Raw genomic sequence first — 22265 nt, 5'->3', positions numbered from 1 at the left:
GCTTGTTGAGGACACAAGGAAATGGCACCAGAAACTCAAATGTTTTAGAACTGAAATGTTTATATCATTGTTATTTTATTATTATTAGATACCTGTGTATTCCAACCTTAGGTTTGGGCCTCAAAAAGAGTTGTGGAGCTGTTTTTATTGGGTCACCAATTGGCAGAATGAAAAATATAGCAATAATATCATGTGGATTCATTCTTATTTAAAACAGAAAAAAATGTCGTCTATGAAAGAGTGTGTACACCTCACCAAAGCCATGGGAAATACAGAGGAAAGATATGAGTTGTAAAGGATGTAACACAATATAAATGATGTAAAACAAACCAACAACAACAACAACAAAAAAAACAGGTAAAGGAGATTAAAATATGTCAAAAACAAAGTAAAAGATGCAACAAGATGAAAAAAACAAGACAAAAAGTCAAATTAAAGAGGCTTTCAGATTCAATAAAATGAAGAAAAATGAACATAGGTGTAGATCTAAGACGATTCATGATGTATTTTTGTATGTCTGGACCCCGAGGAAACACTAGATTTCTCTTTTGGGTCTCCAACTGAAAATGTTTGGGACCCACTGCTTTTGAATTCTGTAGCTGATTCATTATAAAAGCCCCTCTGGACACATGAGTCCGCCTCAGTGTCTTTAATTAATGAAAACGCTGCAGCGTCACAGATGGACTGCATGTACAGGGAAATGTGAACTCATGTTTACTGCAACTAGATGTGTTTAATATTTTAATAATGTTGGCGCAAAATGTTGAGGCAAAAAAAAAAACATCACAGCTTCCAGAAACAAGTAAAAATGGGAAGAAAACTTTGGTTGTAACTCACTCCTATTATATGGGAAGATTGTGATTCTACTTCAGAACATCATCATATGGTCTTTTAGCCAATATGTGTGTTTGCATTTGTGGAAATACCCATCAAAATTAAACAGAATGATGAGGAATTCCTTAAGTAAGTATCTTTAAATCAAAATTTTCATGTTGTCCACGATAATCACAAATTGAGGTGTGTAACAAGAGACAGATCATTGTCTCACAATGTTAGTGTTGCATTAAAATGTAGTTTTACAGACAAATCATGAATATTGTCAGCGAGAAGTGATATCAAAGCAGTGAAATCTCAAGTGGGTATATCGCCTGATATTTTAAGAATGGTTTAATCCGGCTAAATATTACAAGAGACAATTTTTAAGAACCAGAGAAAGCTAGAGGAAAATTTGTTTAGTTTTAAATCACTTACATTTTATGAGACAATTGTAATTCAGGTGATAGAGTCATTGTAATTCTACCTCTAAAGCAGTGTTTTTCAACCTTGGGGTCGGGACCCCACATGGGGTCGCCTGGAATTCGAATGGGGTTGCCTGAAATTTCTAGTAATTGATAAAAATAAAAAAATACTAATAAAAAATATATGGTGAGTCACAATACATCACAATACATAAAAGACATGACAAACTCTGAAGCTAAAACTGAAGCACTGTGGTTCTGTTTATCTTTCAAATGTTCATTGTGGTCGGTTTCAGATGCTGCAGCTCTTTCATAATTCATAGTTTGTGTTAATTTTTGTTCAGTATTAATTGTCAGCCTTGTAAATCCAAGCTGGACTGACTGTACATATCCTGACCAAGGAAAATAAAATTCTCCCCTTGTGCAGTAATCTACACCTGGCTTTTCTTCCTCTGTCCATAATAATATACATTATATAGACTAAGTGTCGTCTAAAATTAACATTTATTTGCAACATAGTATAGCAAACTATTACATGATCAATAATAAATGAATTTTAGCAAAAAAAAAGTCTTTGCTTTGAATGTCTGGGGTCGCCAGAAATTTGTGATGTTAAAATAAGGTCATGAGCCAAAAAATGTTGGGAACCACTGCTCTAAAGGTTGTCTTATGATCTTTTGGCCAGTGTGTATTTTTGCATTGGAAGAGAATACAACACTAAACACGTACATTTAATTCACAGTAACAAGTGGCAGAGACATCAGTGAGGATTAATCTGTCTTTTTTAAAGGTAGTTTTACAGACAAATCATGAACCTTCTCAGGTAGAAATGATAAACTACTGAAATCTCAGGTGGGTATGTCATTGGATATTTTAACCCATAAAGACCCAGTGCTACTTTTGTGACAGTTCCTAAATGGATTTTTCCTCTCTATTTAACCTTTCTTCAGTGATTTATCACCATTTATTATACTTTTGTCCTCTGTATTTTCCATTTTTGTCAGTGAAAATCTGGTATTTTTCATATTTTATTCACTGATCATGTAGATGTTCATAAAAGTTCAGATTAAAGGTTGAGTTATATTATATTAAAATCAAAGAAAACTGAAGGAAAACTGACTTTTTCAGTGAAGGTATTAATAACTGAATATAAACCAAGTGTCTCCATCCACTGTTATTGATCCAACTCCATGGGTTTTACTGGTGAATCAATGTTGTAGAAGATGATTGTGTTTCCATGGTAACTACAGAGCCTCTGAATGTCCAAATGGGTCATATCTGATGACCATGAAAAGTTGATAAACTGTATTTTTCATCAATTATTACATGGATTGATAGGATTAGTGGATCAACAGGAGATGCTGTTGGTCGCCGGTGGATGTTTGGGTCTTTATGGGTTAAAAATGGTTTAATTTATATAAATATTACAAGAACTAAATAGTAAGACAGAGAAGTACTCATAACAGTTGATATAAGCAGATGGTAATTATTTGGATTAAACATAAGAGGAAAAAGGGGATTTAAACAACACATGGTACAAGGATAAAAACAACCTGTATGTCTGAAATCACAATAATAATCAGATTTTAAAATGGTTTAATTTACATAAATATTACAAAGAGCTAAATAGTGGAAAAGAGGCAAAATTTGAGAAGTATTCTTATAAGTTGATAGAAGCAGATGGTAATTATTTGGATTAAACATAAGAGGAAAAGAGGGATTTAAACAAGACATGGAAAATGGATAAAAACAACCTGTATGTCTCAAATTAGAACAAGTGGTGCCAGGCACAACAAACCCCGCCCCTTGGACATATTTCACCCATTTTAAGTAAATGGGAAGATTTTAAAAATTCATAAAAAATTGGAACTTTGACCTACTGTTCCCAAAATGTCATTAGATCCATTCTGGGTTACAGGGAATCTATAAAGTCAATTTGGTATGAATTCAAGCTATAGTTTTACTGCTACAGACATGTGACATTTTGTCCATTATAAGTGTGGAGGAAAAATGTTTTTGCTGATTCCTTCTGTCTAAGCAGTTTGTCTAAACTTTGTACTTGTCATTCTGACGATGTTAGACTTTGTACTTGCTATACTGAGCAAATCAATAGTATCTAGTCAAAACCAGACACTGTAGGGACATGTGATGGAACTTAGGTAAACATGTTTACATGACCAGCACAGTATAAAGGCTCTTTGACTTCTATGCGTCTTTGTCCAGTCTTAGCAGACTGGACCCTGTTTGGCCAAACAGCGAGAATTTATCTCTGAATCTGTGTGTTGATCATTGCTGCTTATTGTTGGTTGTTCACTTCAATTTGAAACATCATTTTGTAATAAAGTTTAAAAACTCTACAAGCTCATTGTGCTTCTTTCTCACTGTGAGGTTTAGGCCCCGACAATAAGTAAATGGAAAAAAAATTAAAAATTCATAAAAAATTCTAACTTCGACCTACTTTTCCCAAAATGTATTAGATCTATTCTCAGTCACTGGCAATTCATAAGCCAAATTTGGTATGAATTCAACCAAAAGTTTTGCTGCTACAGACATTTGAAATTTTGCCCATTATAAGTAAATGGGGAAAAAACAATATTTTAAAAAAAATTCATAAAAAATTGAGACTTTGACCTGCTTTTACCAAAATGTATTAGATCTATTCTGGGTCACTGGCAATCTATAAACCAAATTTGGTATGAATTCACCCAGTGGTTTTGCTGCTACAGACATTTGACATTTCGCCCATTATAAGTAAATAGGGGAAAATAAAAAGATTTTAAAAATTCATAAAAAATTGTAACTTTGACCTACTTTTCTCAAAATGTAATGACATCTATTCTGGGTCACTGGCAATCCATAAACCAAGTTTGGTATGAATTCACCCAATAGTTTTGCTGCTAGAGTGTGAAAAAACAAACAAACCGAACCAAATACAATACCCCTCTCCTATCCTTCGGGGGTTGGAGTAATAATAATCAGATGACTCTAAATGCAGTGCTGACCCTGGTAAACATCAGCACCAGCTCCACATCATCTTGCTAAAACAGGTGCAGACATGTTTATGCATGCAAGATAGATGAAAGAGAAGGCAACTGAAATTATAGCACGATCTGAGAGAGAGAGAGAGAGACGTTCAGTTCTAAATACAATCAGGGTGCGTTTCCTTAACAGAAATACTCGGATTGCAGTAGAGGAGAAATTCCATTATGAAAACCTGTTAGGAACATTTCAGTCAGTTTGGATGCTCCGCGGAGTGTTGAAAATACTTTTCCAGACAGTCCATGTGTGAGATGAGGCCATGTATGTAATTTAGATGAGGCTGCCGTGTTTTCAGCGAGGTTATCTCCGAGCAGATTCTAGTGAGGACCAATCCAAACTGGTAGATATCCAGCAGATTTCCCGGAGTCCAGCTTACAGTGGCTGAGCTGCTTGATTTGGGCTTAACACTCAGTCATCCCTGCCTTAATGCTCCTTTAGGCCGTCCAGCGCATTAGTGCCACTGCATTAACACACTGATGCTTTTACCCAGAACCGCCAAGCCCACTGGAGTGCACGAACCACCGCCGTGTGTCCGCCCAGTCCCGCCGTGCACCTGTTAGGTAGCGTGGATCCATATAAGTTGATCCTTTGCTCTTACTGTGTCCAAAGTAGCTTTCAGTCATCAAATTAAGCTTCATAGTGTGGGTGCGTGTAGAATCAAAGAGCCTCCAGACTGTTAAAATGATCGCATAAAGTTACAGTTATTTTTCACTATTTTATGGGTGGATGATGCATTTTAATGGTGGATTTCTCTAGGAAGCCCTTAACCTGATCTCAGTCGAGAGAGATATATCAAATAGATTCCATAAATATGCATGATTATGTCATTATTCTGGGTATCAAGGAGATTTGCAGCTTTGGTAGAGTATGTGCCAAATGAATTGCTTTCTGCATTTTGTGTCTTGGAATTCATCAAACCCCTTTTTGTCGAAGTGGAATGAGGTTGAGCCATATATGTCCGGCAATTTTTTGTGAATTTCCATGACAAGCAGTCCATTTGAAAAGGAGACCGGACAGGTTTATGAGGTTTGATAGATTCAGGATTGAGCCTTTGATACCAGGTCACATATCAGGCAAAAACTGAAAAATTTATGACAATGAAATATGAAATTTCAGTCGATCTTGATAAATTTTTAACTTTTTATAAAGATCAAGAGGAAAAGAAGGGTATATTTTCGCACAATTTAGAGTTTAATCAGCTTACCTTGACCTTAAGGAGTTTTAAACACTAGATAACGAAGAATAAAGTAGAAGGAACAGTAATGTAGTGTTTTACCACTTAAAGCCATATTTATGCACACATTTCCCGCTTTTGCACAGAGCTGTGAAGGCATCATTGTTCAGGTTGTGTGTGTTTAATTAATCATTTGGTTTTAATAGCATTCAGTCTGGAAAATGACTGATAAAATCACACTTTTTTTCTGAATGGTATTGCAGTTCGTATTTTGTTGCTAATGTGTTCACAGGTCTTTTTAATTGTATCTATTGAACATTACATGTGCTTTTTCACTTGTATAGTGATGGTGCAAATGAACAACACACCTGATAAAAGACTGTTTGTTCACCACTTGTAGCTTCATTATTTCAAGAGAGAAAGAAAAAAACTCAAAAACTAGTAGCTGAGAATGAGACACCAGGAGGTGCTGCTGTTAGAATGGAGGGAAACTCCCAGGATGATTTCAGTGAAGTGATAAACAATGCAGGCTTGGAGTCTGGCTTCTCAGGGCTGCAGTTTGGGACTGCATTGAGTCAAGATGCTTTACTAAACAGATGTGACAGTCGAGTTCTATTTAATTCTGTTTTATTTTGACAGCATGTTTGGTGATTTTGCTTTATTACCTTTGATTAGAGGTCCAGTGGGTAAAATTTAGGAGGATTCAGAAATGGAATATGAGTTTTATAATTAGTGTGTGTTTTTATCTGACCGCGTGGCCTAATGGATAAGGCGTCTGACTTCGAATCAGAAGATTGAGGGTTCAAGTCCCTTCATGGTTGTCTTTCCTCAATTCCCTGAGGGCTCTACCCAAAGGATCAGTAAAGGACTATTTATTACCCCATTCCCTGGGGAGGCAAGGGCTATTATGTTTGGTTCGGTAAAATTCATACCAAATTAGGTTTATAGATTGACAGTGACTCAGAATAGATCTCAGTACATTTTGGGAAAAGTAAGTGAAAGTTAAAATTTTTTATGAATTTAATTTTTTTTTACATTTACTTATAATGGGCGAAATTTCACATGTCTGTCGCAGCAAAACTATTGGTTGAATTCATACCAAATTAACTTAATAGATTGCCAGTAACCCAGAATAGATGTCATTGCATTTTGGGAACAGTAGGTCAAAGTTTCAATTTTGTATTAATTTTGTAAAATCTTCCCATTTATTTATAATGGGTGAAATATGTGTGAGGGGAGGGGTTTGTTGTGCCTGGCACCACTTATTCACTGTAAAATCAGAATTGTCTTTTGCGTGACCTTAGAAAAACCTGTTTATGTCTACAGAAGGATGCACTGCCATGTTTATACCATACCCCAGAACAGACTTCTTTTTCTCCTGTTTATAGCTGGTGGCAGCCAGCTTTAAGGTGCGTCACTGTCACCTGTTATGTTAGAATGTAGATACAACTAACAAGACTAGAATGGATTGAACAAACTGACTCTAGTGACGACTACAGTTAAGGAGAGTTAGGAGTATTTTGACCAAGCTCATTGAGTGGCGCTGTCCATGGTACTGAAAGAGGGATTTCATTCTGATGTGCTGTTTTTAGCATTTGACCTTTGGTTTTATATGATCTCATTGCCTTTGCACTTCTGTGAGGAAATGACAAGACTTGAGTGTGATAAACTCATTAAAAAAAAGTCTTCACAGGGCTGGGCAATATATCAAATTAATTCGATTAATTGATATTTTGCTTTCTGAAAATTGTGAAAAATACCTAAATGCCTAATGACTTTTCTTTCCCCACAAAACTTCAAATTACACCCTGTTTGCTTCTTGTAATATAAACTGTTGCCCATAAAGTTAGAATAATTATGTTTTCAAGCACATTCCTCTTTTTATTCCAAGTCATACACATCAGTAATCACCTTTGACCAAATGCAATGATTACATACTGAGTCCCTGAAAAGAATAAAGTCTGTACATACTCAGCAAGAACAGATACATTTGTTCATTTTCTTGAGGTAGCGAGAACACGAACAAAGTTAGCTCTGGTTCATATTTCACGAGAAACTCAAGTGCAGAACAGAAAAGCAGGGATGACAACATTTCCGCTTTTTCTGGATTAACCATGCCCACTTTGAGAACAAGTTGGTAGAACTCCAAAATCATTAGGAGAGAGAACACATGTATCTGTTCTTGTGGAGTATGTACAGACCTTAAATCATATTGTCATAATGATTTTGTGAGAAGAGGTAAGAATGTTTTATTCCAACTTCATGGGCAGCAGTATATTAACTGTGAATGCATTTCCTAGTCAGATATGGCATTAAGTTTTGGTGGAGGGAGTATATTTTTGAATCGTGTTTTGTCTCAAGTTCATTTAGCCAGAAATTAATCAGTTAAAATCATCCATAACATTAAAAAATTTGAGATTAATGTCATGTCATGATTATTCTATAAATGTTACTTTTACTTTAACAGCTGCAAGAAATAGCTTCATAGTCTTTATAGCCTAACTGAGTTTTTTTCATCAATAAGAGCTTTTGAAAAATATCTCCATGTTTGATTTTTAGCTTTTAAGAACAGCTATAAACCCTTTTGTTCTCTTATCTGTTCCAACATGTTGTACAAACACCTTTCATTGAAGCACACTCTGGTCTGTAGTAGCCTGGAGATATTCTGTACACGTAGTTGAATTCTATTTGTTCTTCTTTAGTATGTTAGGCTGAGGGCAGAGGGAAGATATTCAATATTGTCTTGAAATAAAACTAGTAATTTCAACAAAAACATGTCTCAATGTCAGATTTCTAAAATTTAAATACCAGTTCAGAGTGACCCTGATGGGGCGTTTTCTTGTAGGGTGTATAAAATTACACTCCTTTCAGCAGACATCGCACAGTTATATGTTAAAAAGAATAGAACTATGCTTGTGCCTGCCTGAAGGTTCCTTACTTGTTGTTGTTGTTGCTGTTGTTGTTGTTTTTGTTGTGTCTAACACAGCCCTGGCCTCGCATCCTCTTCTCTGACATGGCTTTTCTCTAAATCCTTGATGATTATTTTTCGAAGTGGGCTAGTGTGTAGCATCCACAGAACCAAAATCCAACATAGACTCCTCAAATTGAGTTGGTTTCACCTCTGTGACATCAAAAATGTGCACAGCATTTGGAAAAAGCGAGTTCAGAGCTGTGGTTCACAGTGTTACTGCTATACGTGATGTGCCAAGTTTTTGTTTTTTAATTGTCTTTAGTGAGGATTAAACTTGTATTAAAAACCCTGTGACCCTTGAGCTAATGAAAGCTTTTGAAAACAAGTATATTGAACTCCAAACTGTTTTCATGGTGCTGAAAAAGCTTTTTGTAATTGTACCTTTCATAGAAGAACTAGGTTTCCAGTGATACTAACATTTAATTAAAGCCATTTATCTCCAAACAGAAGTAATTGAGAATGCATGCAATGAACAGACATGGATTTTGTAATTCTTCAACCATTTAATGTAAAACCCATCGACAGAAATGCCTCCAGAAATAAGCTTTCTGATTTGTAGTAAATTAAATCTAACCATGGTTTCAAAGTGCAAGATATGTCCTCACATTTTCTTTTCCTTCAGAAGGGCCGATAACTTATGGCCGTGCAGTATGCATGTTCTTTTATGGAGAAGATTGTTTCTTAAAACGTTGAGCAACCATAGTTAGATGAAACTAAAATGATAGACACAGCACCAGGCTTTATTGTGAAATCCTATTAAAATGTGTTGAAAGGATTTGGGATGCTACTTACTGCGCAATTTTGATAAGAATGTATTGAAAATGTCCATGATAACCTAAAGCTGAAGTGTGTGCATTCTGAATAAATGAGCAGTTTTTCAAGTGAGACCGCTGAAGAAAATGGAGGATTTGTATGTTGTCTGCCGTTTGCATTTTATCACTTCATGTTAGCTTGTTTATTTCTCTTTTAATCCGAATGGGGTGGGCTTTAGTAGACATAATTTATACTGTGGTTTACTTTTTGGACTGCAGGGTGGTAACCCCTTTTTAATTTCCCACATAGTTTGTATTTTTTATATTGTACTGTACTGCAGAATGAAAAACACATCAGAACTTCAACAGAACTTCAGTCTGCAAATTCTAATTTTGTTTGCCGCTTGAAGTACAAAGCTCTGTACAGTGTGTTGATCCCTATTAGCCTACCTGAGATGCAAATTTTTGTTCATATGACTTGTCTGCTGCAAAATATAACATTTCTACAGCAAGTAACAATGTAAGGATGACATATGTTAAACCCACAAATGTAATAAACCGCAAACATAATAAAAATTTGCAGCTTTTGACTTAATAATCGCACAAATGCAGTAACTTTCCCACAAACATAATAATACGTTCCTACCACAAATGTACCCTAATACCTCATTTATTACGTTTGAGGATGGTAAAAATCCTCAGTTTCCAAAATTGTAATAACTTCCCACAAATGTAATAAATTAGTACATCACATACATTTAAGTAATGCACGCATGAATATTTATTCATCTTTCTTTTTCTTCCCATTTATTCTTGTCTTTTGGATACTTGCCTTTTTAGAATGATCAAATGTTGCAGTTACACTACATGGTACTAATTCCAGATTAATAGGTGTTTTATTCCAGATTAATAGGTGTTTAATTACAAATCAAGTGGAGAAACAAAACCAAAGGAGCAAAAATGTTGTAAAGGTTTAATTATAAAAACTTCAGTATGACCTGGATGTTATTTATTCTCGTTAAGTATAATAGAAGCCTATGTTTGAACCGTGTAAATAAAATGTGTGGATATAATTATGATAACAATGGAGAGGATAGGGGTATACTGGAGGAAAATGAGGTATTACCTTTGTGGAAAAGTTATTACATTTGTGGGATTATTACGTTAAAAGCTGCAAATTTTTATTATGTTTGCGGTTTATTACATTTGTAGGGTTAACAACATATTTGCCAGAAGTGAAAAGATGCGTTTCATTTTCTCGTTGCACACCAATGATGAAATTTTGTTTAGTTTCAGGTTTGGTGTCCATGGTTTTCCTTTGGTTTCATGGAAGATTAGGTGCAGTGTTTGTAGGGTCAGGTGCTCTGATGGCGGTTTGGGGATCCATCCATATAACTTCACATTATTGTAGACTATTTTTTTTTTTGTTAAATAACTTTATTTATAGAGCTTTTCAACCTTTATAGAACTTTTCAACATTTAATAAATATAACACTCATAATTCTAAGTAATGTGTTCATAATACAAAGACTGACACCGGACATGATAAACAAACAGAACCCATAGAAAAAAAAAAAAGGCAATACAAACAAAACGTGCATAACAAGACAGTCAAGACAGTGCATTCTGGTACATTTAAGGAAAGAAAATAAATAAATAAACAAACAAACAAACAAGTCAATCACAATATAAACAACTAAAATGTATTTACAGTTCCAGAACAGGTAACATATTCACATAGTGTAAAACAGGCTCCCATATTTTGTTAAATTTGTTGACAGAGTTATTTAGGGTGCACAAATTTTTTTCCAGCTGTATATTAAGTATGATGTCTCTGATCCATTGATAGTTTTAGACTTTTAAAAGATTTTTAAAAGGTGTTTGTGCTGCTCCTCAGCCTTGTATAGGGAAAACCATAGTGTGTAAAATTATGCAACATCTAGTGGTGAAAGCACGGATAAACCAGCCCCATTCTCCTTACTTTAGCCATAGAAATCCTTCCTTAGAGCCAGAATTTGTTGTCTGTTCTGGACTTTTTAGTATAAAATGGATAATAACTATGGTCTACTTTCAAACATAGTAGGGGGCAGTATTGCACCTTAATTCTGGAAGGTGTCCAACTGGAATGAAAGGACTAAATCTGCATGGTCTCAATCAGTGGAAATGTTTGATATTTCTCTCTCACAGTCCTACTGAGTCAGTTAAGCCGACAACACAGCAGGATTTTCAGTTTTATCTTCTGCAGCTTTTAGACAGAAGTTTTATTCTCTCTCTCTATTTGTGTGTTTTTGCTGTTTCTCAAAGGTCCTCGATGGGCGTCATGGAACCTCGGGGTGTTCATGTGCATCCGCTGTGCCGGCATCCACCGCAACCTGGGCGTACACATCTCCAGAGTCAAATCTGTCAATCTGGACCAGTGGACACCGGAGCAGATCCAGGTATAAACACACATGTCCATAAACAAACAAAACCAGGGCTGTCAAACTCATTTTAGTTCAGGGGCCACATTCAGCCTAAATTGATCTCAAGTGGGCCGGACCAGTAAAACAATAGCATAATAACCTGTAAATAATGACAACTCCAAATTTTTCTCTTTGTTTTAGTGCAATCAAAATTAAATTATAAAAATATGTACATTTGCAAACTATCCAAACAAAAATAATGTGAACAACCTGAAAAAAACCTGAAATTTCTTGGGAAAAATAAGTGCAATTTTAACAATATTACACCTCAGCTTACCATTTATACATGCATATTACGGATTGGATCTACAAAGGCACAAAATATTTAATAACGGGAAGAATAATTAATAATTAAAATTTCACTTTCAAAATTTCAGGTTTTTTGCTTTTTATTGTTAAAGGATAGTTTGTAAATGTTAATATTTTCATCACTTAATGTATGTTTTTACACTAAAACAAAGAAAAATTTGGAGTTGTCCTTACTTATTTATAGATGTAATGTAATATTATGTTTTTCACATTAAGCTAAGAAAATTTGGAGTCATGATTTATAGGTTATTATGCTATTATTTTAATTGAGATCACATTGGTCTGTATGTGGAACCTGAACAAAAATGACTACGACATCCTTGATTGTTAATATCTTAAGTGTAATTTTTGCAGATTCATCCCGCGGGCCAGATTGGACCCTTTGGCGGGCTGCATTTGGCCCCTGGGCCGCGTGTTTGACACCCACGAACAAAACAAACCAGAGTGAAAATAATAGTGAAGTAAAAGCATCAATATAAGAAAAAGTCATTAATTATTTGACTTTTTAATGCCCTACTTCCTCTTTATATTTTTCCTGTTTCTACATGTAAAGAACACAGGCGTAAAATAACTTTTCTGTGATTAAATCTGAGATTTGTATCTACCATTCTCATCAGTCCATGTTATAGTTCAGCACAGAAAAACACTGACAAAAAGAAGAAGAAGAAGAAGAAGAAGAAAAGAACAGCCTGCAAACTGCAAAAATATGTGTTTTTTATCTTGTTTGATGTAAAAAATGAACCTTTCAATGTATTATGTTGGAGTCTTCCACTAAAAGTCTTTGAACTCCCTGGGTGTAGGATCGATAAAACCGGTTATTCTCAGTCAGCTCAACTTTTCATGATTCACAGTTGCCAAAATGTGGAGAAATACAGACTATATTGTGTAAAAAAAAAAAAAAAAAAAAAAAGTCTAAAATTCAATAATCTGAATTTTAGGGTATGGAAAAGTCTAGTGTTATTATATGGAATCAATGTCAGGATGTAGTCAAGTAGCTAAATAATTTCACTCTCATTTGTTATGTCTAAGCGCAAGCTAAACAACATCAATATGAACAGAACATTCAGTGTTTGAAGTATTTATTATATTTCTACAGAAACAACTTTACTTTAGAAGACCAGGATTAAAAGACAGGATTTTATCTGAAGTCTTGGATGATTCAGTGTGCAGATAAATATTTGCACACCACAATTCTATTCTCATTATGTCCATGCACCTCTGTTTTAACATGTCAGCACCGATAACCAAGGAAGAACTACTTAACCTCTCGAATATCAGTTCGCTGTATTGAGCATCTTGGGGAATTTACTGAATCTACTTATGATAATGAAATCAAATTCCTCAGCTTGGTCATTTTACCTACTTTTGGGTTATAAACACAACATATAAACAATATTTTTGGAATTATATTTGGATTAGATTAGATTAGATTAGATCTTATTTTCTGTGTTTTGGGTTTACTTTTGAGACTCAAATCTTATATTTTAGGCTGGTTTTCATTGTCCTGATTTGTCTTGAAAGATTTGACAACACTTCACAGTCCATTTCATGCAAGAAAATACTCAAATTATGAACTTTGGGTATGAAAACCGCATGCTTTTACTCAATATTGTTCTGTATTCACTTCTGGAATATGACTAAAGCCACAATCCAGTTTTCTTGGTACTATTTTGCCACTTTGGACATGAAATAAGTCATATATTGCATACATAATGGTCTTAAAAGCAAAGTGTATAACATTTATGACTTGTCCAATGAAGAGAGCTGTTTTCAAATATGAGCCTGCATTAACCCATAAAGACCCAGCGCTACTTTTGTGGCAATTGCCAAATGTATTTTTCTCTATATTTAACCCATCTTATGTGATTTGTCACCATTTATTGCAATATTATCCACCTTATTTTGTGTTTTTCCGGTGGAAATCAGGTATATCACTATTTTTAATTCACTGATCATGTAAATATTCATTAAAACTCAGATTAAAATTGAGGGTGATTATTATCAGAAATAGAGGAAACTGAAGAAAAATGTGCCGTTTTCAACAAAATCTATCATTAACTGAACATAAAGCAAGTGTTTCCAACCACTGTCATTGATCCAACTCCATGGGTTTTACTGGTGAATCAATGTTGTAGAAGATGACGGTATTTCCACGTTCACTACGAAGCCTCTGAACATCCAAATGGGTCATATCTGATGACCATGAAAAGACGACAAACTGCATATTACACCAATTATTTACATGGACTGATAGGATTAGTGGATCAACTGGTATTAAATAGTATACATCAGCAGACAATTTTGTTCAATGGTGGATGTTTGGGTCTTTATGGTTTAAGAGTGTGAATGCCAATACCAAGACAAAAAATGCTATGAAATAGAAAACTAAATATTATTTTCTGCATCTGTCACAAAGGTAATCTTGCAAAAATACAAATAAGCACCTACAGGGTGGGGAAGCAAAATTTACAATGAACATTTAGTTGTTTTTTCTCAGCAGGCACTACGTCAATTGTTTTGAAACCAAACATATATTGATGTCATAATCATACCTAACACTATTATCCATACCTTTTCAGAAACTTTTGCCCATATGAGTAATCAGGAAAGCAAACGTCAAAGAGTGTGTGATTTGCTGAATGCACTCGTCACACCAAAGGAGATTTCAAAAATAGTTGGAGTGTCCATAAAGACTGTTTATAATGGAAAGAAGAGAATGACTATGAGCAAAACTATTACGAGAAAGTCTGGAAGATACTATTAAAGAAGAATGGGAGAAGTCGTCACCCGAATATTTGAGGAACACTTGCGCAAGTTTCAGGAAGCGTGTGAAGGCAGTTATTGAGAAAGAAGGAGGACACATAGAATAAAAACATTTTCTATTATGTCAATTTTCTTGTGGCAAATAGTCATGACTTTCAATAAACTAATTGGTCATACACTGTCTTTCAATCCCTGTCTCAAAATATTGTAAATTTTGCTTCCCCACCCTGTATACCTTCACAAAACTGTTCTAGATGCGATATAAAGCCATTGATATTATCAGCTGGTGGTATAAACAAATTCCAAATCTCCATACCCTTGGACGTCTTGAACACAGCAAAACAAGAAGAAAATAGTAAATACAGGCATAAGGTGGGATCTCTGCAGACATACACTACCGTGCACTGACAGATGGTAAGAGATAAGATGGATTATTACTACAAGAGTCGCTGTCGTGTTTTTTTTTTTTAAGGAAAATGTTACACACTTTGGCTTTAAATAAATTGAACCTTCAATATATAAGATGCTAGTCAGAGATTTAAAAAAAAAAGTACAATATCTTCTAACTGTTGCATTAGTGGTGAAAATGACTGAAAATTCATATATATCAAAATTAAATGAGAACGAGAGAAAATGAAAATGTGTCAACAGTCATCAATATTACACCACTAGTTAATTAAGTTCTGTTTAGACACTCAGCTTCAGAATAATACAATGTTTTTTTAAATATTATGATTCCCAATGTGCCTTCTACATGCTCAACAGCACATGCACGAACACACATGCTTAGGTAAATGAATGCTGTAATTAATCAGTGCATAGGTGTGTTTTGTGGATCACTAGCATGTCTCATTGATTAAGTTACAAACCATACACCAGCTGAAACAGCGAGGGTCTGTGAAACTCACCTAGGCATAGCAGCAATTAATTTAATCATCCATTTGTTAATATATCCAGTTGTTTTCTCTATATGTGTGCAATAAAGGAAGATGTGTGTGTTTTTTCAAGTAGTGCCTATCCATCAGTTGAGTGCGAGTGGAAAGGGTCTCTCTCTGAATGTTAATCACTGTTTTCAATGACTAATTAATTCTGGATGGCTGATTATTCTGACTCCGTCTCCTCTACTTCTCCCGCCATCATCCCATTTATCACCCTCCTCTTAATTTAACCGAGACACATACGACTAGTGTGTCTTTCATTCGGTGTGTTTGTGTGTCCGAGAGTGCGCGGGGATGGAGTCGAATGCAAATGCGTTACGTGAAAGAAGCTGCTGTGTGTGTTTGACATCTTCTTAAAGGCTTTTTACCAATCACCTCCCTTGTATTAATTACACTTTTTCCACTTTTTTTCCTTCCCTCTCTCTCTCTCTTTGCAGAGTATGGTAGACATGGGTAACACCAGGGCCAGACACATCTACGAAGCCCACCTACCAGAGAGCTTCAGACGGCCTCAGACTGACCAGTATCCTTCTGCTGCCTGGATGTCTGTTGGTCCATAACTGACATTCATTTATAAAGAAAAAACCCATCGCTAGTCGCTTTTCCATTGGACATATGTGCAAAACTTTAGTGATATTTACTAAATGTCGAAAAAACAGAAGTGTTGTTTATCGGTTTTTCCATTAAATCAGAGATGCGATGATTTGTTTATTTATTATCGTGAGATGACACAAGAAGTCATTCCATAAAAATGGTGACAAACGTAAATATGGTGTTGATTTACAGATATATTCATTATTATTATTATATATTACCCCTCTATCCCGTACTACAGTTGTTCCCAGCCTTTTTTGACTTGTGACCCCATTTTAACTTTACAAATTTCTGGTGACCCCAGACATTCAAAACGGAGACATTTTCCTCTTGGAGATGTCTTAGCAGGGCCAGGGGGGCGAACTAACCTTTCCATTCTATGTTCAGTCTGGTTTTCTGACTGCGACCGTGTCCGGTGTGTTAGGTTGAAGTGTAGTAACCCACAAGGTTACATGATGGGGCCAATAAAGATCTGCCCTCTCAGATATTATATCCTGCATTTTATTTGAACTTGATTTTTAATTGGAAAAGTGTGTGATGTTTTAATTATAATGAAATATATATTGAATCATTAAAAAATATTTTTATTAGTAATTTATTTTTTGTTTTTATCAATTACTAGAAATTTCAGGCGACCCCATTTGAATTCCAGGGGACCCCAAGTAGGGTCACGACCCCAAGGTTGAAAAACACTGCCGTACTAAATTAAAAAATGATTTGGTTTCCTGGTGTGTCCACATATACTGTGCCATGTTTTTTTTTTTTAAAACTCTTCTTCTTCGCTTGTTGTAACGTCCGTCAACATCAATTTTTTTTTATCCACGTGACTCTAGTTGCAGAAAAAGGTTTTTCCATTGCAGTTTTGCATGACATACCAATTGTGCTACACCTGAAAAATCATCTCTTGACAGCGCAATAACTTTTAATCAAAAAACAAGAGTTTTGGCAGAATTGTTTTGATTTTTCCATTAGGTAAATTTTTAGCTGTATTTATATTTTTAGTTATAAGTTATATTTGCTCATTTGAGGGTCAATGGAAAAGCGACTTCTTTCCTTATGATATATAAAAGCTCTGTGTCATATAAAAACCTATTGCCAAACAGTCTGCCATCATGCATTTGTTGCAACCCTACACATGTCACTATGTATTTGCATACAAACTACCTACACCACCATAAACATGTCATCATATATTTACATGCATCTCTGAAGGATCTGTGTCAGCACATTTGGGATGAACTTCCTAAGTCATCGTACATTAGCATAAAAGTGACTTACATCACCATGCTTGTGTTACACACATATAAAATAAGTGACAAATAACTTCAGACTGATGTATGGTGGTTGGTTCTCTCGCATTCCTTAAGTTGATGTTGGTTAGAGAACACTGTGTCCAAGACATTCCACCAGCAAAGGTGCCAAGAGTACCAAATTTAGAGTAAAAATTCAATTAAATATACATAAGTAAGTTGCTGAGGGGAAATTTAATTCAAACCTCAATTGTGTTTTTGTAAATTTATTCAAATAAAAGTAAAATCTTTAGTTTCTGTCAACCCTGGTCTCCCACATCGTAGACCGTTGCCTTACTTACTGAGCTACCCATCCACATGTACTCCTATGTGTAAATTTATGCGCCCCAAGCCTCTCCTATCTCTTGAATTGGGGGAGGGGGGTCTACTGTGCATGTGCCATTTATGACGAGAGTCTATATGGCAAAGGGAGTTAAATCTAAACTAGACTAAAATCTAATCATAAAGAGACAACTGTCTATTCAAGCAGCATTTGGGTCTGCATGAAAAACAAACAGACAGTCACAGAAGGTGTGTAATGTATTTTTATACACATGGAACTATGGAACTGCATGGACTGAATATTAAATATCTATGGAATACCACAGAACATAGCCAATGATTGAGTGAATCACACAAAGTTGTGAAACATAGGCCTATACCTCTTCTCTATAACAGTTGATTCTAATTTTAAATTATTTGAAATGCAATGAAATTCAATGCCATAGCGTAGTCTAAACTTATTAAAGTGAACTCTTTGTTTTGGTTCCAAAGTTGCCACATTAGTGAGGTTAAATCGTATTCATGTTATTAGTGTGTGATTATGAAAAAAATACAGTTTTATGTGATTTTAAGTATTTATAATATTAATTTTGCTTCACTTCACCCCCTTGAACCCCCACCCTAGGCCTGGACTTCAACCCTGGACCCATTCTCCCGCCCCCCCCTTCCATTTGTCTGCATCCACCACTGCTGTGAATGCATCAATGTGTGCAGGAATGATTGGAATTTTATTGCCACTTTTTTTTTTTTTTTTAAACTTAGTTTTTATTAGATTTTCTCTTTTTTTAGTGCAATACAATGTATACATTCAAGTACAGTTAAATTAGTTTCTTTTTCCCCTACACAGCTGCAATTGTATTCTCACAAACCTCCACAAGCAACACAGGATGAAAATTAGAGAAAACAATAACAATTATAGCAAACAAACAATGTTCACAAAAAAAAAAAAAAAAGCTGTAGATATAAATCTTCGTCAGAGGCAGAATGACAACACCTTGATAAACAACATGGAGTGTTGCATCACCAATAAATATTATTGCAGCAACAAAGGTAACATAGGTTCCCATCTTTTAGTAAATATGGTTTTCTGAAGCCTGAGCAAGTATGTGATCTACTCCATCTGGTAAATATCCCAAACTTTTTGAATCCATGTGTTATATGAGGGAGGTTTTGTTTTCATGCAACTGATGGTTATGGACTGTAAGGCAGCGGTGAATAATATATTCAAAAGGTATTTATCTACTTTTCTATCCAGACCTTTTATTGCCACTTTTATACAACTTTTATATAAGTACAAAAGGCAGACAGCAATGTAACTGTTTGCTACAACAATAGCTTAACTTAAACTTTCCCTATGACACAACTTTAACTTGAGCACCACTATAGACTAATTATACCGGCAGTTCTTATTCACAGATGATGTCAATGTTGGGATAATTTTACTCACTTAGCCACGGCATCTTCAGCTGTCTCTATATACACCAGTTTAACAACGGTTCCCAGCTTGCCCTTTTCCACGATACACGACAAGACAGCTGTGTGGTTAACTCGGCAGCATATGTTCATATTTCCACCACTAGACTGAAATAAATAATCTCCCTGTTTGAAATGCTGCTCTAATACCCTATCTTGTATCTGGCAGGCCCATTTGTGCGGGTGGTCATCATTCTTCACTCTTTTGAAGTCCATTAGTCGTTCTGACAGCAGCGCCGCTGGCTGAAAACAGCAGATAACAGACCCAGGATTAGTAGCGCTACCGCCCGAGTGTGTGTGTGTGTGTGTGTGTGAGCGGTTTCTATCTGTACTTCTGTGTTTATATCAGACATCATTATGTTCCTGCTACTTAATTATAGTTATGTATGCAAATGGAAAAGTACCTCTTCGGATTTGTTGCTGTGCTTCTAGTGCATCTGTCTGTGATTTCTGTTTTCAGTTATTGACAGACAAGAGATGAGCTGATTTATCTTTAATCTTATAATATCATTCTTTGCTTTAAAAGGCCTATATGTGGTAATTCTAATTTAAAATACTAAATCGTGAGGAAAACTGACACCACTGGGCCTTTTACCAAAGTGCTCGAAAGTGATGAGATGGAATGAGAACCAATAAGAAACAACTTTCAGAGTCAGAGAAAGTGAAAACGTGGTAAAATAGAAGCACTGTTGTCGTTTTCACCACAGGACACAGCTCTAAATCAAAAGAATTAAATTTGATGCTGAAAATGTAGCACTTCCTCTCTAAGTTATGCAGTGTTATTATCTTTACTAAGTTGCTGCTTATTGATCCAAGGTTCAGACTAAACTGTGTCAGTTCTGACCTTGTTTGGACAATTCCAAACATATATTTAGGGCAGTTATAGATGACACAAACTGAACAGAAAATAGAGGTGATTTGTGGATTTACTGTGGCTGTTTTCTGTCTAAAAACAGAACTAAGCTAACGTGAGTTTATCCAGCACGTGGAGATTTAAAGCAGTGTCAAAACAACTAGCCATCCATTTTTTTTTTGTTTTGGGGGCGAAAGCTTGATTATACCATAGTACAGATGTGTGTAGCATTAAACAATGAGTTTTAAACTTTATTCAGTGAGTGATAATGTCTGAGTGTTGATTTGTTGGTGGTTTTGGTAGTCCAGTGTTCAGATGGATGAGAAGAATTAATTCACACTTCATGTTATTCTTATTCTGACAGTTAGTGACCCAATTAAAAGAACTCTGTGAACTATGTTGGATCCTGACCCTTATTTTTGGTGTTTATAGAAAAAAAATAGAAACAAAATATAATCAATTTTGCACCATTTTCCAAAAAATAAAAATTTCTGTTAACAGTTCTTTCCACTACATAGTTGTTATACCACATGATTCCATTCATCTACAGACTTCTTCTTTTTTAATCTAGTTTTCATGCCATTAATAATATTCTTAACAGATACTAATATCATATGAGTTTATTGTTTTTTCGCCGAAGTGCAGTGATGTGTGTGCTTCTTGTACTGATTCCAGGCTGTCACTTAAAAAAATACAAGAAAAAACAGTCTATTTCAGTGTAATTTTATTCACATTTAGCACTATTATCACAGTGGCCATTTCCACTGACTACTTACAAATGTACTTTACACACTAATGTCTGAGTAAAATGTTGAAAGATGCTGTGACGTCAACTTCAGTGCCTTTGTTTTTCACACTGCGTCTTTCTACCTTCCCACATTTTGTATAACCAGTGCGATTTTATAGAGTAGTAAATAAATAATCAAACTGTAGATTGTTGGATAGTACTAAGTGGACCAGAGGGGATTTATAATCAATAGTCATCATCTGATCCCTGATGTGCTGTGTAAGCCTGTCTTTGCTGTAGAATTCATCTTCATCCAACACTCCGTTGCGGTCATGTGTGCATAACCACCATTTCATTTGGTTCACATTTATCTACTACACTCCTTGCCTGAGTGAGGGTCGCCGTGTTCCTTCCTATCTGTTACGTTTCTAGTCAACACTAATAAAAACGCAGTGTGTTTGAGATGCAGCTCCGGCACTCTGCCTCTATTTCCAAGCCTGACTTGTGCGGGTGGTCATCAATTTTCATTCTTTTGAAGTCTATTACTCGATCCCGAAAGAGGCATCGCTGCTGAAATGGGGAGATAAGGGAGTCTGGATTAGTGCTGATGTAGTGCCTGGGTGTGATGGGGGCACGGGTGGTGGAGTTGCGTGTGTAGACAGTTGCATCTTTGTTAGGATTTGTTGACAAAGACAAGAATTGCACAGCAAATTAGCATAATAATTTACACAGTGATGTATACGATTTTGGGCTTTCTCTAGGTTTTTGGAGAGCTTAAGCACCATGATGGCTCAATATTCCTGTGTGACTTCAATAAGCGGGGAAAGATGCATTATGTTTTAAGTTATCTGCAATTATCAGGAACACAATCCTGGATAAGGGCTTAGTAAGGGTTACACTTAGGGATAAACTGATTAGATTCTGGTGGCAGAGGTCAGGGTCTCTGGAAACTTACATTTGTCCTAAGGGGCAAAGACTTTGGTGCAAAAATTAATCCAATATATAATTATCTAAAGATAATTATTTTTTTGTCAGTATATATTTTACATGCAACACACACTGAAATTGATCCTATATTTTTTATCCCATCACTAGCTGATCATGCAGGAACCTAATTCACACTGTACACTAGAAGTAATGGGCTGCCATGTCAGGGAGAAAATAGGGTGAGAGGGGGTTGAGTGCACTGATTACAGACACACCAGCTTGAAGTGTTCACAAGCCACTTCTTTAACTTTCCATAGTCATCCCCAGACACTGTTCCCATACCGGGAGTCGAACCCGGGCCACCTGGGTGAAAACCAGGAATCCTAACCGCTAGACTATATGGGAGTGTTAAAGTGTACTATCACTGACCACTAGTGGGTAGTGGCGCCCATTGACTTCCATTGAATTTCTATT

The 22265-nt window shown here is 35.6% G+C and overlaps 1 protein-coding gene and 2 non-coding genes across 7 annotated transcripts in view; 2 read left to right on the top strand and 1 right to left on the bottom strand.

The window, feature by feature from the left end:
- Positions 1-22265, top strand: part of LOC115434057 (stromal membrane-associated protein 1-like) — a 255969-nt gene that overhangs the window by 35205 nt on the left and 198499 nt on the right. For all 5 annotated transcript variants that reach the window (XM_030155725.1, XM_030155722.1, XM_030155724.1 and 2 more), the window contains exons 2-3: positions 11479-11612; positions 16084-16169. In XM_030155725.1, coding sequence (XP_030011585.1) covers positions 11479-11612; positions 16084-16169 — 220 coding nt within the window. The remainder of the gene's footprint in view (positions 1-11478; positions 11613-16083; positions 16170-22265) is intronic.
- trnar-ucg (transfer RNA arginine (anticodon UCG)) lies at positions 6200-6272 on the top strand. The gene has a single exon. It is a non-coding gene; the product is annotated as a tRNA-Arg (tRNA).
- Positions 22125-22196, bottom strand: trnae-uuc (transfer RNA glutamic acid (anticodon UUC)). The gene has a single exon. It is a non-coding gene; the product is annotated as a tRNA-Glu (tRNA).

The sequence above is a fragment of the Sphaeramia orbicularis genome, chromosome 15, assembly GCF_902148855.1.
Source record: "Sphaeramia orbicularis chromosome 15, fSphaOr1.1, whole genome shotgun sequence".
NCBI classification, from domain to species: Eukaryota; Metazoa; Chordata; class Actinopteri; order Kurtiformes; family Apogonidae; genus Sphaeramia; species Sphaeramia orbicularis.
Note: the sequence above shows the minus strand (reverse complement) of the source record. Positions and strands in the feature narration are given on the sequence as shown.